This window comes from Furipterus horrens, unplaced genomic scaffold, assembly GCF_987537825.1.
Source record: "Furipterus horrens unplaced genomic scaffold, mFurHor1.1.pri manual_scaffold_4, whole genome shotgun sequence".
Taxonomy (NCBI): Eukaryota; Metazoa; Chordata; class Mammalia; order Chiroptera; family Furipteridae; genus Furipterus; species Furipterus horrens.
In genome coordinates, this window is record NW_028327174.1 from 140,760,658 (window position 1) to 140,779,405 (window position 18,748).

Consider the following 18,748-nt stretch of genomic DNA (forward strand, 5'->3'; position numbering starts at 1 on the left):
TCTGGAGTCATAAATGTAAACATGGACAGGATCCAGACAAGAAACCTTACCAAGTGATGGCAAGAGTAAGGGATTGGTGGCCCCTATAGATTAGGAGATCGTGTGTTCTCTCTAAAGAAGGCAGCCACTCCTTAGCTCGGATTGATTACTGCTCTGAACAATGTAGGTCCAGTAGCAATAATCCCTACAATTTTCATGAAAAGCCTGGAATCTGGATTTTATATAACATCTTCTGATTTTTAAATATTGGTTCAAATTTTTGTAAAGTACTACGAACTGAATAGACCACAGCCCCAGTCTGCCAGTTGACATCCTCTGTGCCTTATCATGTGGTTTTCCACCCATGGCCACTCAGCCTCTTCTTTCTTATAAGAGGAGGAAAAAGACCATGTCTATTTCCCAAATAAGTAATATGCTTATAATTTTTAGTAAACATGTTAAGGAAGTAGCCATTGAGTTCTGTCTTATTGGTGTTTTTATAAGGATCAAAAGGATTATTAAGAGGATTACCAATCTGCTATTTGTTGCATTTTAACCATAGTGAATTGTTTGCTTTTGTGTTTTATAATTTAGGATTTTGAGTTTTTCTTCATTGGCATTTTACCTTGAGACTCCTAGGAGGCTAGGATTGAGGAAGAATTTCTCTAACATCATTTCACTTTTCTTTCTGCCAGGTGCCCAAAGACTTTTCAGCCCAGAACCACATTTTTGTTAATTTTGTTGCTTAGAGGTTCTTGGATCCTTTGGGCAATATAAATTTAAATAGCAAATCCATGTGAGGACAAGTCTATTGTTATTAATTTTCCAAGGAATCTGTTTTCACTTCCCACCTAAAGTACAGACCAAGGAGCCAACTGCCCGTGTTTTTCTGCAGTGCCAGAGATTGGGATTTTTCTAATCTGCCCTTTCAAGGGCCCCAGCTCACAGACAGGTCTCAGTCCTGACTCCCTGTCCTGCGTGGCCCCAAGGCCTCATGTCCTTCATGGCCATTGAAACACAAAGCCCTGGTTGATTCAGACGGAAGTGGACCTGGGACTGTTTGGGCATCATCCATGCACTCAAGAGTTCTCGTTTGGTTTTATTTTCAGTTCAACAGTTTCTTATGTTCACGTGAGATGAGCTATGCATTTGAAAGTGTGTCGTTCATACTTTTTCAGTGCTCCTAGCTGTTTGTCATTAGAGAGGTTTTATATTATTGCTGAAAACAGAAGTGGTGACCACTTCCTTACTGACCTTTATTTTTTTTTATTAGCATTATAAGACTCAACAATACAAATAATTGAAGTGAACTTTAGTAAAAAATAATACAGCATTCTTATTTTTAAATGGAACACGTTTATGTTCAGTTAACCTTTAAAGATATGTATGTGTTCATTTATCTAAGGGGCAGTAAGCAATCCTCAGTGCTGGTCCGATGTACATTGAGGAATAAAACAAGAGATTAATATATTAAAAGTATACTATTTATTGCCATGGTTTATTAGGTCCTTTGAATAAACTTTGTAGAACAGCTGCTTTTCTCTGATAATAGTGCTGCTAAGCCCTTGTTTTATGAGGAATAAAATATGTTGAAAAAGAATGATATGTTTCTTGTTCTGTTAAGACTTGCTTTTCTTTTTTTTCCCCTTTATTTTGCTTGTTGACACTATTAAGACTTAATTGCTTTTCATTCCTTCTTTTAGTGAAAAGCTACTGAAGTTCGACCACTACCTAGTGCCATTTACTCTGTTTGAGCTGGCGTGTCTGTACAAAAGCCAAGGGGAGACCGACAAGGCCGTAAAGTCCCTGGAGACTGCAAGGTGGGTGGAGAGGACCGCGTTTCCTCACTGCTATGGAAGCAGGACTGTTGTCAGCAGCGCGGTAACACCAGGGATAGTATATATGCACCTAAATGTTCAGACATTAATGAAAGGTAGCAATCATGTCACCTTTGCTAGCTTGTGCTTGGTTTATGCTCATGCCTTCTGCTGTCATTGTGCTGTTTTTGACCTTTTTAATGCCTGACCCTGTGCCTCTTTACAGATGGGCTTCTGTATAACGAATATCTAATCTCATCTATTCTAGATGAGAGGTCAGCAGACATTTTTGGCAAAGGGCTAGATAGTATTTTTGGCTGTACAGTATAAGGTCTCCATTGCAACTACTCCATTGTATTGGAAGCAGCCATAGAAGGCAATAAATAAATAGATAAATAAATAAATAAATGGGTGTGTCCAGATGTAGCCATAGTTTTTATAACAATTTGCTGACCTTTGGTGTATGCAACTATATTTCTCCTTCCCTTGAAGACCCACTGATTTGAAGGATCCCTTTGAATCTTCCTGTGACTCTTCTTTTTGTCTACTGTGGCAATTTCAAAGCACTTTATCATTTCTACTAGACAGTGGCTCACCTTAGTGGGGGCCAAAACTCTGTGGTCTGTTTGCCTTGAACACTGTTTGCTTTGAACACTTCTTGCAGTGGATAAAGAATGCCGTTTTTAGCTCTATGCCATAAATAACTTAGTGGCTCATTGGTTTGTTCATTTACACAAATTCTTATGTGCCAGGCTCGAGGCAGACACCTGCATGCAAACAGGCAATGTTCCTGCTCTCTTAGTTGGAGGGAAGTATCAAATAAACAAGTACAAAAAGAAAAACGGCAATGGTTTGTGCTTTGCTGAGCTTTACAATCTGATACAGAGTACCTGGCTCTTGTTTTAGATTGGGTGGATTCTGGAAGAGTTCCTCGAGGAGGTGATCTTGTAGTTGATATTTGCATGATTAAAGCCAGGCCTGAGATCCGTCAGCAGAAGACTGCCTGGGGAACGGTCCTGGCTGAAGCCACAGTTAAGTAACGTCTAGAATAGGAGGTTGAGCCACTAGGTAGATAGTGATGCTTTTTACTGGAATGGGGAATACTTAGAGGAGCAGGTTTGGGGACAGAGAAACATACTTCTCTTTGGACCATGATATTTTGAGGTGCCTACTAGGTATCCACTTGGAGACAGTGAGTTGGCAATCGGCTGTGGAAGCATGGAATTCATTGGAAAGGTAAAGGCCAAATGTGAAGATTTCAAACTCACCAGCACAGACACAGTGATATTTGAAGCCATGATATTTGATGAGGTCATTTTGGGAAACAGAGCCTTGGGAGATGCTATCATTTTCATGAGAATAAACGAGAGTAGGAAGAAATAGCCTGAGCCAGAATGACATCCAGGAAAGTCAAGTGAACAAGGTGTTTCAAAAAGAAAGCGGTCAGTTGTAAAGGTAGCTGCTGAGAAGTCAAGGAAGGTGAGACTAGGGACGTGACCTTGGCCCCATGAAGATCATTGGTGACTTTGACAAGTGAGGTAAGAAAGCAGAGCCAGCTAACTTTCAGAAACCTTCAGGATGTTTTGCTGTGAATAAAACATAGTAATGGGGCAGAAGCTTCAGGGACATGGTGGAGCCAAGAAATTCACCTTCTTCCTTCTTTTTTCACCTTCGCCTTCTCCTTTTTGCTTCCCTACCTCCTCTTCTTTTCCTCCTCCGCCTCCTTCTTCTTGTTAATGGGAGATATGAGAACAAATCACTTTTAAAGTTAATTTGTCGAGAGTGATAATGACTCGTATTTCAACTAACATGTATGCATCGTCAAATGTAGCTGATGGAAAATTAGGAACTATAAATACTGTTATTCCAAATATTTGTTATTCGGTCATATTTAGTGTTACTTAAGCAGTGCACAGTAAGGCAAATTTATAATGAAAATAAAAGACTAGTTCAAATTCACCACTGAAAAACCAGACCATGGTGATTGCAAGTCACCACTAAGTCAAGCGAGTACGGATGAGGCCATAAACAGACTTCCCAATAGTTGTAAGACTGTCCATTGTCTGCATTTCCCTTTGCAAAGTTGCCAGAATTAGTGGCCAGACATGGAAGAAAACACTCAATTATATCCTTTGAAGATGCTGACTTAGCTTATGAATAATAATGCATATTTTGAATAATAATGTTTTTCAAGGTTACCAGTAAGCAGTACTTAGACTTGTAGAAAATGAAGGCCTATAGAAAGAAAGAAATACCACTGCAAAGAAAGAATTACAGCTCGCCCATGGGCCAGAGCAGGTGTGGAAGCGGGAGCCCAAAGTTGAAGCCATTCTATTCTGATCATTCTTGACAATTCCAGCAAAAAGAAGTCATGAATAATCTAATAAAGTTCTTAAATAATCTGTGGATTTTAATGGCATGGCCCTTTTTAACATTGTCACACAATAATTATTGGCAAAACCATTGATATTTGTCTATGAAAACTGGAGTAATTTTGGTATCACCAGGTGATCCTCCTGTCTTTGCGGTGGTTGTTGTTTTAAGGGATTTTCAAGATAATTTTTTGGGGGGTTGTGCTTGATCATGTTCACCGTGTTTATATGAGGTTGCCTTAACATTTCCAATTTAGAAAAGGCATTCAACTTTTTAAGAATAGTTCACAAAATTGTTAAACCTTCTCCATAACCTTGCTGTGTTTGTGAATAGCTTGGTAAACAAGTAGAATCTTCATACACAAACTATAACTTTTAGGTCATCATCAGGAAGCATTTAGAAATAAAGAATATTGCCATTCTCCTCTCCTCACAGAACATAATCTACATTTTAACAATATTCACTATTTTATGCATATTCAAGCCTGAAAGCAAATAAGGAACGAAGATGAGAGGAAGTAGAGGCTGGTAGTGGTGTTCTACTATACAGTAAATTCTGACATTATGATTTTATGATTATTATTTTTAGAAACAACTACAAAGATTACTCCATGGAGTCTAGACTACACTTCAGAATTCAGGCAGCTCTTCACCTCTGGAGAAAACCTTCCTCAGACTGATCAGAACATGAAGGACGGAATTTCCCCTCCATTAACACCAACATCTGCCATAGATTAGACCTTGTATTAAAGTAGAAAAGTGATCTTGTGAACGAGAGACAAAAAATTAATTTTACCATTAATGTTTTCTATCATTTGTGTGGTTTTCTGTTATTCTATGTGTATTTTTTTGTTGTTTTTCTCTATGGAATAATGTTCAGTACTCTCTAGAAAATTCTTATATTTTGCCTCTCCAAGAAGAATTTCATATTAGATTTAAATTGGAGAGTAAAGAAATCTTTTAAGGGACTCAAAGGTACAGTAAAAGTCTGATTAGATTATTTATTTTTTTAGTATGAAAATTAATATTGTTTAATTAGCTCATAGCTTGTAAGTTGAGCCATTTTTAGATCTGTTGGTCAGTTAAACTTCAGAGTTATTTTGTTACCTAGTATTTAAATTTCAGAGGGGACATAAAATCAATTACATCCAAAATAGCTTAATAATCTTCTGAAGATTCCTGAAAAAGATAGGTAGTAGGTGTGAACAGTGATAGGGTAATGTAATCTACAGGTTGAAAAGACCATGTCTAACAAAGATGGTGATGTATTGTTACTGTTTTTTTTTTCTTTATGTAAGGCAAAAGTGGTGACATTTCTGAGAGACTATCTTGTTTTTGAACGTACTTAAGTCTATTATACTAACAAAAATTTAAAAAGTGTGTATGTAAAGGGAACAAAAAGTTATATTTTAGACATTATCCTTAGCAATGAGAGCCTAAAATATGTACATTGATATTTTTCTTAGAGGAAGCAAAATTCCTGCTGCTTTAAATATGTAAAATATCAATCTTTTTCACACTCATGATGTTGGTGAGTAAGATCTAATTTTCTAATCTCTAGCACTGTGATGGTTCCTTGTAAGTATCTGGACTGTGTCTGGTCTTTTTAACTTGGAAACACAATTGGGACGCTGCGTGGACAGGAGCCCGCCTCCGTGTGGTCCTGGCGCTGCTGCCGGTTAGCAGCTCCCAGAGTGACCGTGCTTTCCTCACCTGTGACGTGGAAGAAGAATAGATGATTAGCAAGACCTCCTTCAGTTTTATCACTGCCAGTATTTTAGATATTTATTTCCAGCAGACAATGTTAAATGTTTAATCTGAATCACTCCCACTTAGAGTATGTTTTTAGTCTGCAGTCATCCCTGTCTCGACCCCCAAGCCCTCAAATATGTATGTTTTGTGACTAAAGACCAGTCTGCATCCAGAAAGGGGAAAAGTTTTGTGAGTCAATGATTCAGGGTTTTGTCTTATTTCTGCTTCTATTCTGAAGAATAACCTCTCATGGAAGCCTGTGCAGTTTTGCAGAAATAGCCCCAGATTGGGAGTCGGGAACCCATCCCTGTCATTTAACAGTTCCTCAGCCTGCAGCACGTCATTCACTTTTCAGTTTACTCTTGTATTTGGCATTGACTGTAGCCTAGATTATGAATTTATTCCTTGCTATTATTCCCTGCTACATGAGCCTGTCTCCAGCAGGTGTTTGCCTTGGTTTCTTTAAGGTATAAAATATTAACTCTTGGCCAGTACTGAAGACGTATTTCCAATTGGGAGATACACATACAGTTCCAGTCAAAGTGCCACCCATTCAGATGGTGTGGCGAAGGTCTCAATATGTGCTATTAATATAAATCATGTGACTTTGCTGTAGGTCCAGACAAAAGAGGAAATAAACTATCATTACAACTAGTAGTGGAAGATATGTTTAATAATTGTTTTTTATATAACTTGGAAAAAAGTTTATAAGTCATTTAGAAGAGCTTTGGAAGCATTATTTTTTTAAGGTACAAACACCTATATTGTTTTTGAGAGAAGCTGCAAGTCAGAGCAAAAGCCAGTAAAGAAATTCTGTGTCTGGTATAAAATGAAAACAATTTAAGTTAAGTGTAGTTATTTTTATTTTATTTTAAGTCTGCATTATAAACAAACATAAAAGTAATTCATATCTATTTAAAATATCACTTATTTTTCTTATTTTTTAATTACTTTTGATTGTTTTATAGTTAACTGGTAATATGGATAACCTATCCAATGGATTTTTAAGTGCTGTAATATCACCAATGCTACAAATATTAATCACTTTCCTGCCATGTTTAAGATATTGTGGTTTTTTTGTGACAGCTCATATTGTATTTTTGGAGTTATTTTGTGACTCATGGCATTCTGTGTAGAATGAGAACTGAAGTGACAATGTTTTAGCTAGTGTTTTGAGGGGCATATGTGGTAGGTTTGGGCTGCCAATGTGTCTGACAGTTTGTGTAGTTCTTGGTATAATTGCCTTTTTTTTTAAACAAAAGGAGAACCAGAGTTCTGATTGGTGCTGTATAAATTTAAGACTCAAATAGAAGCTATGCTTTGTAGGATGGTGACAATGAAGACATGACTTCTGCTTGACAACTAATGGAAGATTAATTATATCAGCTTCTCTTATTGACATGTTTTTAATGTTTCTATACTTCCTCTGGATACAAGAAGGTTCCAAGTTTCACTGGAAAACAGAGTCCATTGATTCTCTGTCTCTTCTGCAAGTAGGTCCAAGCTGTGGGAAGATGAATTCTAGATCAATCAGCTTCAAAGAAGATTTTAAATCATTGAAGCAATCCAAGAGCATAACCATCTCTATTGCAAAGTTGTAGTTTAGCAGAGCTATGTGGTTATCCATTCATACCTGGCCTGGAAGCTAATGATTTAACTTTGAGGTTAAAACACTGCATCAGTCTTTGGTTAGGGCTTCAAATTAGGGCTTCAGATCAGTGGGATGTGTGTAAAGATGGAAGTTGCCACCTTTTAAGGAAAAATGTTTTTTCTTTCGAAGCTACTTTCAGAGATAGTTACCTTGTGATACGCACTGCTAGTCCCTGCTGTTAATACTCATTATGGTACCAATTCTCATCCATTCCTTTAAGGTGGATCTGTTGATGTTTTCAAATAGATGTTTTTCTTCCTTTGGATATTAAACATAAGTTTAAAAAAAGGTCTTTATGACCAACTGGAAAAGTTTATGAAATTACTCATTAATTATTCATTGACTTTTTTCATATTTTTGTTTGTTACTATTCTCTCCATATTTATAAATCATAAATTCAGATACATTTAGTTAAAATGAATTAACAAAGACTCCAGTAATCATCTGATGCCCAAGATTTTGCAACTCACAGGGCCTGGAATGGATCTTGGGAAATTATCTCGTCCTTCCTAATCTCTAAACAGTGTTGCTTCTCCTTCAGTCCTGCTCTGTCCATATGGCAGCCACTGGCCACGTGGGGCGACTGAGCACTTGAAACATGGTCGGTGGCACATGTTGGAGTGATGCTGAGTGTCAGGGAGCACTCATTTATACATGCTGCAGTTCTGTTTAAGGGCCTCCTAATACTGCACTGCCTGGAGTTCTGGCTTTTACTTGCTGACTACTATGATCACCCAGTCACTGTAGTTGCATTGTCAGTTGTTGTTCACATATATATTGGTGGACTTTGCCTTTTCCATTTCAGTGCCTATATGCTTTCATTTCATCACATTCTGTAGATGATCAAGGTCATTGGCACATCTGAACATTATTTCTTCTCTGTCCCCAGAGCTTTTTATATACTCAACTAAGGGAATTTGTTTTTTAAGATTACTATTTTAATTTGATTTTAAAGACATTCCTTGCTTTTTCAGATGAAACAGCACAAACAGTTGTAGCGGAAGTGACTCTCACATTTGAGGTATTAGTAGATTTTATGGTTAAAATAATAATTTTTTAAGTTTAACATTATTCTGAAAAATGTCATTCCCTTGACCTTTCAATCCCTTTATATTACCAATGTTTCATCACTGAGTCAGCAAGGTCGATATTACTAATTAAACACTTTTAGGCACTAGTTATCCACTTACAGAATAATGTGGCAGATGTTTATTTAGGGTTATATATTTCATGCCTTTGCTGCATACTATTATTTTTAATGTGTATAATACCTAAGTGAAATGTATACACATATTTGACATATTTTTAGTCCTTTTAGACATTTCTTGATCAAACACACAGATAAATTTAGATAGAAAACAGCTTACAAATATTAAATAGACAATATTTTATACTCTTCTTTTGGAAGGAGTGTGGGATTTTTTCCAGATTGTTTCCTCTTCCCCAGACCAATTATTTACATATTTTTTCCTTATTTGTCAAGTGTTTTATTGTGAAACTCTAGTCCTGCTTCTTGTTATTGGTAGTTTTTTCTTTTATATATGTTTTGTTAGATTTAGTTTCTTCAGAATGTTGAACTTGAAACATAGTGAAAAGGACACATCAGAAATTATCACGAGGGAGAATATCTTCTGTGTTGAACAATTGCTCTCTGACCTTGATGGTACTGAAGTCCATGCCAGTCTTTTTATAATGTCATAACTACAGAAAGAATTGGTATAAGGACTATTTATAGGATTGAGGAGAGTGAGCAGGTTCTTGGCCTGATCTATCCAAAGGAACTTGTGGATCTAACTTCAGAGGAAGTCCACCTTCCATTCTGTCCAGTTTACAAAAATGTGTCAGCACAGTAATACTGTAACATGACTTTGCGTTGAAAAACCAAAGCAGCCACCCCACTGTCGTTAATAAAGAATTCATACAGATACCTACTAATTGAATATTTAAGAGGAAAACTCAAGCTACTTGAATACCAAGTTCCATTAAGTAAGATTTGTTGCACATTAATATACAATATACCTTTGTGTGTCGATCCTGTAGTTCTCAGAAACACATAACTTAAAAGATGAATATAAGGGATGCCAGCATATCAGGGCGGGAACTTTTGTTTTATTGCTACTTAGTATTTTCTAGTATTTTGCTTTTAATTATAGGTAGCCTGTTTGGCACCACTTGGGGTGGAGGGTGGGGGGATGTGGCTTCAGTGTAACAGAACTGACAGCTAGATCTGAATTCCTTTCAGTTTTAAAGGAATTATTTTGAAATGCAGGAATGTCTTTCTCATTTAAAAGGGATGACTCTCCCTGCTTTGGAAATCATGCAGACATATTTTAAGAAATTGAATTTATTGGGGTGACATTGGTTAATAAAAGTATAGGTTTCAGGCTTACAATTTTATAATATATCATCTGTGTATGGTATTGTGTGCTCACCACCCAAGGTGAAGTCTCCTGCTTCTATCAAAATTTCTCCCCCATTTACCTTCTTCTACCTCTCCTCGTCCTACTTTCCCTCTGGTAGTCACCATACTGTTGTCTGTATCTATGAGGTTTTGGCTTTGTTTGTTTGTTTGTTTAATCCCGTCACCTTTTCCTCCCAGCCCCTCAAACCCTCTCCTCCCTGACAGCTGTAGTCTGCTGTTCTCTGTGAGTCTGTTTTTGTTTGTCAGTTTATTTTATTCATTAGATTCTACATACGAGTGAAATCATATGGTACTCGTTTTCCTCTGACTGGCTTATTTCACTTAGCATAATGCTCTCTAGGTCCATCCATGCTGCTTTTTTACAGCTGAGTAGTATTCCATTGTGTAAATGTACCACAGCTAGGTTTTTTTTTCCCTACTCAGCTACTGATGGACACTTAGGTTGCTTCCAAATCTTGCCTATTGTAAATAACTGCAATGAACATAGAGGTGTATGTATTCTCTTGAGGCAGTGTTTGGGGTTTCTTTGAATATATTCCCAGAAGTGGAATCTCTGGGTCATAGGGCAGATCCATTTTTACTATTTTGAGGAAATTCCATACTGTTTTCCACAGTGGCTGCACCAGTCTGCATTCCTACCAACAGTTTAAAAGGGATCGCCAGCACTTATTTGTTGATTTACTGATGATAGCCATTCTGACAGGTGTTAGGTGACAGCTCATTGTGGTTTTAATTTGCATTTCTCTGATGATTAGTGACATTGAGCATCTTTTCATATGTCTATGGGCCATCTGTATATCCTCTCTGGAGAAGTGTTTATTCAGGTCTTTTGCTCATTTGTAATTGGATTTATTTTCAGTGTTGAATTTTATAAGTTCTTTATAGATTTTGGATATATCATTAGCAAATGTGTTCTCCCATTTAGTGGGCTGTCTTTCCATTTTGTTGATGGTTTCCTTTGCTGTGCAACAAACATTTAAATTCATTCTTATCTTTATTGGACCCAAGTGTTCAGGTGTCAATTTTGGGCATAGTAAATAAGTGTAAACAGTTTTCATTAATTATTTCACTTTTTCTGAAGTGATTTTATTATTTATAGTAGACAATTACTTTATTTACAGTGAATTTTTTTTAAAATGAAAATAATTTACATGAAAAGAGAGATCATGGTAAACATTAGAAATCTTAGGCTATTTATTTAATGTCTTATAAAACAGTGCTATTGGCTTCTGTTTAACTCAGATTTACAGAACACATGTGTCTCACTGATATATGCTGTCCAGAAAAATTACTTAATTTTCAACAATTTTGTAGTCGTATGATGTGTTGGAGGAAATTTTTATAATTAAGTAGTTCATTTATTTTTCCCCTTTGCTAACTATTGACATTCAAATACCTGAATGAATACCAACTGACTTATTTATATACTAGTGTTTTAAAATATTTACTTGCACATGTTCATAAGAACTCTTGAATTTTTTGATGTAAGTTGCTGAATCATAGGTAAAAGCAAAATATATATTTAATAAGTGAGAAGTATTATTTTATTACTGAAATTTATTTCCAAAGAAAATTTATTTTGTAGGTACTTTACTTGGGAATTTTTCTTTGCCTTAAAACACACAAACAAAATAAAACTGTCTTGTGACCTAGTCACCTAAAAACTCTTATGTTACCTTATTATGTAGGGGGATTTTGAAATTCTTTGGTAATATTTATTTTTCACTTTTATTTGAATTAAACCAAAGTAGTTAGAGGCCATAGTGTTTTGTGACTCCGTGTATGGTTTCCTGTTGAGCTGTCAAAGCAACCTGTATGTGCTTTATAATTCACTGTTTAATTAGTAAAAATGGTCAGTGTTTTGTCTCACTTTTTCTTATTACATCTGAACTTAGTCTTCTATCTTTTCCACTCCCAGGCGTCAGAGTTTTACAGAGCATCACAGTTTTAGAAATTGAAGATGTGTGAATTCTATGTAAGATGAATGTGTTAGTAGCATCCATCTGCTGATCAAGTAGGCATTGGATCTGGTACCAGAAAGTGAAATAGATTGTAGCTGTAAAAGCATTTTATCAATGTAAGTCAAGAAGGAAGAAAAAAACTGTGAAATTCTGATATTTTTAATATAAAAAGTTGCTGGCTGATTTTGTGTTAGTGTTATCTATGATTTGTAAGCTAATGCTGATATGAGATCAAATTTTCATGAAGATAACAATCCCTGTAGCCTATTTTTAACATTAAGACATTTTTGAAAACAGGTATCTTCTTAGAAATTGTATTTTTAAGTGCAAATAAATGATCTCAACTTGAATGTCAATGTTTTATTTTTCATTCCTTAGTATTACGGAATATCCTGCATTATTAGATGCATATTTAAGTTGTCAAATATTATCAGAATTCTGTATTTTCATATTGCTAAAACTGGTTTACCTACAACATGCAATTGAATTTTTGTTTAAATAAATTACACTTGATGGAATTGCTGTCTTATTCTGGTGTGTCTACATGTAGTAGTTGTACAGAACATCTCTTTTGCTGATCTTTAATTGCAGTGCAATGTACACCTGAATTTTTGTTCCTTGGTAAGACTTTAAAAACTTCTATAGGGAAACCTTTGAAGGCCCTTCTTTATGCCATGTTCTTGGATGAGCACTGGACGTGAAGAGATAAATGGGATGGTACAGTTTTCTTGAGAGAGGAGGACTTTCTTGTTCATCTTTTTATAATCTAATAGTTGGGAGATTTCAGTTAGCTGCTAATAGGTTTAGGTTAAGAAGCAATCTTTAGCATTCGTTGTAGCAGTGGAGAAAAATGTGGTCTCTGGAAATCAGTAGGTCTGTATTTGAGACTGAACTTGGCTAGGTGGTGGTGAGTGACTCCCACTTCCCAGCAACTTCTCTGGACTTTGCGTAAGCCTTCTGTTAAATGGGGACAATTCCATGACCTTACTCACTTTTTTTTTTTTTTTTGGCTTTTAGTTGTCTTTCTTTATTGGTGTATTATACTGATTTTGCAAATTAATCTCGGCATTTTTCTTTTTTTTTTTTAAGTATATTTTATTGATTATATTGTTATAATAGTTCCAATTTTTTTTCCCCTTTGCTCCCCTTCGTCCAGCACCCCCCTTCCCCGACAATCCCCTCCCCAAGTCCATGCCCATGGCTCACCCTTTCATATATTCTTCTTCTTTTTTTAAAAAATAATTAATTAGTTAAATATTTTAACAATAAAAAAAAACAATCCCTCCCTCTCAGACTTGAGACCCTTTACAATCTTATAAAGGACAATGGACGAAGGTCTCGAGCTCCTCTAGCTGCTTCAAGCTGGACATGGTCGTCGTCCTACCTACCCTTGGGTCAAGAAATCCCTAATAAGAGTGGGGATGTGGAGGGGAGGGTGGCCTTCCTACAAGGGGAAGGATCGTGCAGACTCCAGGTTGGTTGGCTGTCTCTGGACAACGGCATGCTTGGTTTAACAGGCTGGCATCCTTGTTGTATTCTGGGGGCAACAGGGTTAAAGGACATCATTCAATCCGTAACCACTAGATGACAAAAGACAGGTATTAATTTTTCAATGTCCCACATTAGGGAAAAGAAGGGCTTCTTTGGAGGAAGGTATGCCAGGTACATCTCACCTGTCCAAAACCCTTTTGCCCATTATACTTAGTTTGGACTGAGGGAAATATTTTAGGTTTCCCCCATCTCAGGCCTCTGGGCTCTTTCTGTTCAAGCCATTAGGACAGAAAAGAGAAACCAGTTTTAAAGTGAAGCCCACAGACCACCCCGTTCTTCACCAACCCAGCCACTTAGTTCAGCCAAACCATTGAGTCTCAGGAGGCAGCAATGCAGACAGGATTAAGTGAGGCCTATACGTACAGACAATCACTCAGGTAATGAGATCGTAGGCTTATGCCCTTTGAAAACAGAAAATACATGTTAATTTATGTAACATAACCCACACACAAGTTTATAGATCTGTAGGACTGTCTTATCGGAAAGACATCCAGTTGCAAGGCATTTGACATTCTTCTTGCCTGTAAATTAAACATCTTTGATAATACCACAGACATAGTTTAACTTTCAAATGAAAACAAATTTTAAATGAAAAGAAACTTTAAAGACGGTTAGTTGCACTACTTTATAGTCTACCACTGGGCATTGTGATCTTCCTTGAATCTTGATTTTTCTCCCTAAGATTACCCTCCTTGTCATTAAAGGGACTGCATTAAGTTCATTTTTAATTTATCCTGTTCATTTGCATAAACACAAGAAGAGCAGCAAATGATCACTTATGATCTTTAGTTCTGCTTTGCTGGAACTTACGCAAGGAACATTTAGGGTGACCTTCAGTCTGCCCTTCAGGGCACAGAAGCTGAGCCACATACCTGGCATTCAGCCTTGCCTGTAAACACCTGTCTTTTCCAGGTCCTCCTGGTTTTCCATTGTGCCTTAAGGTCCCTTCTAGCCATCTTTCAGGAAAACAACCTTCGTTCCTTCCCTGGAAAGATTGCTATGGACCGCTCATCCATCCAAGGTACCAGGCCTTTTATCTCGTGGACTTTTATTACCTTTGAAAGTCATTCCCAGTTGCTCAGGGCTTTTTGGTAACAACCAAAGCCCAAGCATATCTCCTTTAGGCATGACATTCCAGTCAAAGTCTTAGTAAAAAAAATCGTTATTAACAACTGGTCTTATTAGTTTTATGCAAAGAAACTTAGGTCATTACTTACTTCTTTAGAATGCCAAATTCTGGAGGGATCAGATAGGGAGAAAATATATACAGTGTGAAGGAAAAACCTTGTCCTTCTAATATTCACTGAACTTGCATTTCTATTCTTTATATTTTTATTTTTTCCCCCCACTAAAAATTTTTCTGTTTGTTTGTTTTTCCATTACAGTTGTCTCACTTTTTCCCCCCTCTTGCTTCTCTGCACCCTGTCCCTCCCTTCTCCCACATTCAGTCCCCACCCAGTTGTCCATGTCCATGGGTCATTTATACATGTTCTTTGACTAGACCCTTCCCCTTCTTACCACTTCTCTCCCTCCCACCTCCCCCTTTGTTACTGTTAGTTTATTCCTTGTTTACATACCTCTGGTTCAATTTTGCTCATTTGTTTGTGTTGTTCATTAGTTTCCTGTAACAGGTGATAGCATAAGGTAATTTTCTTTTGTTGCCTGGCTTATTTTGCTAAGCATAATTCTCTCTAGTTCCAATCATGTTGTTGCAAATGGTAGAAGTTCCTTCTTTCTTTCAGTACTTATTCATTGTCATTTTCCCCCTTTGTACTCGTGTTCCTCTCTGTCTCTCTCTGTTTCTTCATCTTCTTAAAGCAGACCCTTTAGCATCTCTTGCAATACTGGTTTGGTGGAGATGTATTCTTTTAGCCTTCTTTTGTCTTGGAAACTCCTTATTTCACCTTCCATTTTGAATGAGAGCCTTGCTGGATAGAGTATTCTTGGTTGTAGGCCTTTGTTTTTCATTACTTGGAATTTATTTTGCCATTCCCTTCTGGCTTGTAGTGTTTCTGCTGAGAAATCTGATGATAGCCTTATTGGAGCTCCCTTGTATGTTATTAGTTGTTTCTCTCTTGCTGCTTTTAGGATTCTCTCTTTGTCTTTGAATGTTGCCATTTTAATTATGATGTGTCTTGAAGTGGGCCTGTTGGGGTTCATCTTCATTGGGACCCTCTGTGCTTCCTGGACTTGCATGATTCTTTCTCTCTTCATGTTAGGGAAGTTTTCTGTCATTAGTTTTTCCAAGAGGTTTTCTATCCCTTGCTCTTCTTCTTCTCCTTCTGGAATTCCTATGATACGGATATTATTACGTTTCATGTTGTCCTGCAGCTGTCTTAGAGCCTCTTCAGTCTTGTTCAGCCTTTTTTCATTTTGTTGCACTGTGAGTTTTTGCCTACCTTGTCTTCCAGCTCGCTGATCCGATTTTCTGCTTCCTCTAGCCTGCTTTTAATTCCTTCTACTGTGTTCTTCAATTCAGAGATCGTATTCTTCATTTCCTCCTGGCTCTTATTGATAGCTTCCATGTCCTTTTTGATGCTGGTATAATTCTCAGTAAGTTCCTTATAGTTCTTCTGGAGTTCACTGTAGTTTTTCTGGAGTTCATTGAGCTTCTCAATAATACATGCTTTCAATTCCATATCTGATAGTTGGCTCCCCTCTATTTCATTTAGCACTCTTTCTGGGGACTCTACCTTTCCTTTCGATGGGGTGTTGTTTCTCTGTCTCCCCATTTTTGTGAGTCCTATTGTTTGTTGGTGCTTCTTAGAATGATCTGCACTTCCTGGATCTGCCCCTGGTGGCGTCAGATCCTGTACCAGTCTGGGCCTAGGCAGCCTGTTGGAGACTTCCAGGGATCTACTGCCTTTGTCTGGCTTCTTTAATTGTTAATCTATTCAATCTGTGATTAGCCGTCAGGCTTAAGGACCGTGGGTGTGGCAGCTTAATTCCTGTAGGCAGGGCCTTTGCTTCCCCTCATGCTGACGCCACTTGGCCGGGAATGGTCTGCCTGCAGTGTGGGGATGAGTTGGCACTGGGACCCAGTTGGCTGCTCCCCCAGTTCTCCCCTCAAAGCCACCACACCAAACTCTCCCCAAGCGTGTCCAGTCCTCTCTGCCTTTCCTCTGCTTGTGCCCAGGGTAAGTGGGGGCCAAAATATTTTTGTATGTGATCCGCTTCAGAGCTCTTTTTCTCCAGCTGTTTCTCTCCGGCTAGCAAGAAACCCTGTGGCTTTTTGCTTTTCTCAACTAAATACTATTTTACTTTCCACTCTGTTGCTGTAGGCTGGGAAGCTCAGCTGGGGGTTTAGACCCTGCCCTTCTCAGGGGGAATCCCCGGCTGCTGAGCTGTTTCTCAGTCCCTTCAGCTGCCACCCGTGTGATGCCAGCCAGCCCTTCCGCGTCTCCGCACTCCCTACCGGTCACGTTGTGATGTAGCGGCCTTTTCTGTCTCTCCGTGGTTATAAGACTTCTCTCCAGCTAGTGTTCGGTTGGTTATTCCAGATGATTTCTCCAAAATTACGTTGTAAATCTAGACTAGTTCTGGGAGGAAGTTAGTGTAGCTTCCATTTACTCCTCCGCCATCTTGTTTCTCTCGACCTTACTCACTTCTAAGGATGATTAAAGGAGAAGGTATGCAAGAGCCACAAAGGGCTAATCCAGTATAAAATACTTTTCCCCACTCCTCCCCTGCATGAGTTAGGGTAAACTTAGCATCTGTCACAAACCAGCTGCTCCTTCCTGGGGGTGGCTTTTCATGTTGTGTTTCATTAACCGAGGTTCTTCAGTCTTGTGGTTTTGCCATCTTCCACGTATAGCTGCGGAGGTCACTGCTCTTATGCATCAAGTTGCTGAAGGGCTGTGTGAGGGAGGTGAGGCACAGCATCTCTTCACATTCCATGGGTTAAAGCTCAGTCAGCTTGCTTGGCCTAATGGCAGAAGGGGCAGGGAAATGTAGCCCATCTAGTGGGGTCGGGAGAAGAGGAGACGGGTGTGGTCAACAGCTTGTCCCCGCCACATCCCCGTGGACTGCACCCTCCATGTTTTTCCCAGCGTGTTCACTGCTTTCACGTCCGTCTTTTGGCATGAGCAGCTTTGTGGACTTGGGAACATATTAGTTACAACTCTTGCAGTTGAAAGTAAAGAAACCAATGTGAGTTAGTGTAAAAACAAAAACCTGTGTTACACGGATAAAGGATAAAGTGTGCCTTATGGACTCCGTGGGCAGGAATGCAGGATACAGATGAATAATGTTAGCACAAACTTAACAATGAACTCTTCCTATAAAACAGTTGAGGTTCCTATCTGGCTTTTTGCAGACTCCCATATATCTAAAAGGTAGAGTATCATTTGAGCTTTTTGGGGGGAAAAAAGCCAAGCATATAATCTTGAAATTTTAATTAAGAAAATTTGACACTGTAAAACAAGAAGCAGCTGTGAGGGGAAGATTTGTGAGCATTTTTAGCCGCACGTTGAAAGGCTCAGATTGTCTCTGGAGCAGAAGGCAGCAAATTGTCACAAATCTTGTTTTCTGATAAACCAGTTATATCAACATTACAGCATGCCACTGCTACAGCAGGCATGCCAAAAATAACATGAAAAGAACTGACTGCAAATCTATTTAGAATTAAGCCAGTAATTATTGCGTTTGTGATCATTTCCAAGAATTGTTCCTTCCCAAATATTAAGTGCAAAATAAGGAGAGCTCATTCTAGCCTTGAAAGTTCCCATTTACTTTCTCTTTTTTCTTCACTTAACAGTTAGTAAACTAGTAATAGTTGTATTTATTAATTTTTATCTTTATTGTATTTTTTTCCATTACCATTTAGTCCCCTTATATCCCTCCCCCAGCAATCACCACACCGTTGTTCATGTCCATGAGTCCTTTATCCTTTTTGTTCAATCTCTCCACCCTCCTACCTTCCCTCCACCATTAGCTGTCTTTCTGCTCTCCGTCTATGTATGAGTCTGTACTCATTTTCCTTGTTAGTTCATTTTGTTCATTAGATTCTACATATGAGTGAAGTCATATGGTGTTTGTCTCTCTGACTGGCTTATTTCACTTAGCATAATGTTCTCCAGGTCCATCCATGCTGTCGCAAAGGGTAAAATTTTTTTATGGCCCAGTAGTATTCCATTGTGTAGATGTCCCATAGTTGTTTTATCCACTCATCTACAGATGAACACTTGGGCTGCTTCTATATCTTGGCGATTGTAAATAACAGTGCAGTGAACATAGGGGTGCTT

At 38.0% G+C, this 18,748-nt stretch overlaps 1 protein-coding gene across 1 annotated transcript in view; it reads left to right on the forward strand.

The window, feature by feature from the left end:
- TTC39B (tetratricopeptide repeat domain 39B) overlaps nucleotides 1–4,970 on the forward strand; it is a 130,104-nt gene extending 125,134 nt beyond the window's left edge. The window contains exons 19-20 of the mRNA XM_090274091.1: nucleotides 1,683–1,799; nucleotides 4,758–4,970. Coding sequence (XP_090130217.1) covers nucleotides 1,683–1,799; nucleotides 4,758–4,848 — 208 coding nt within the window. The 3' untranslated portion in view covers nucleotides 4,849–4,970. The remainder of the gene's footprint in view (nucleotides 1–1,682; nucleotides 1,800–4,757) is intronic.
- Nucleotides 4,971–18,748: the final 13,778 nt, after the last annotated feature.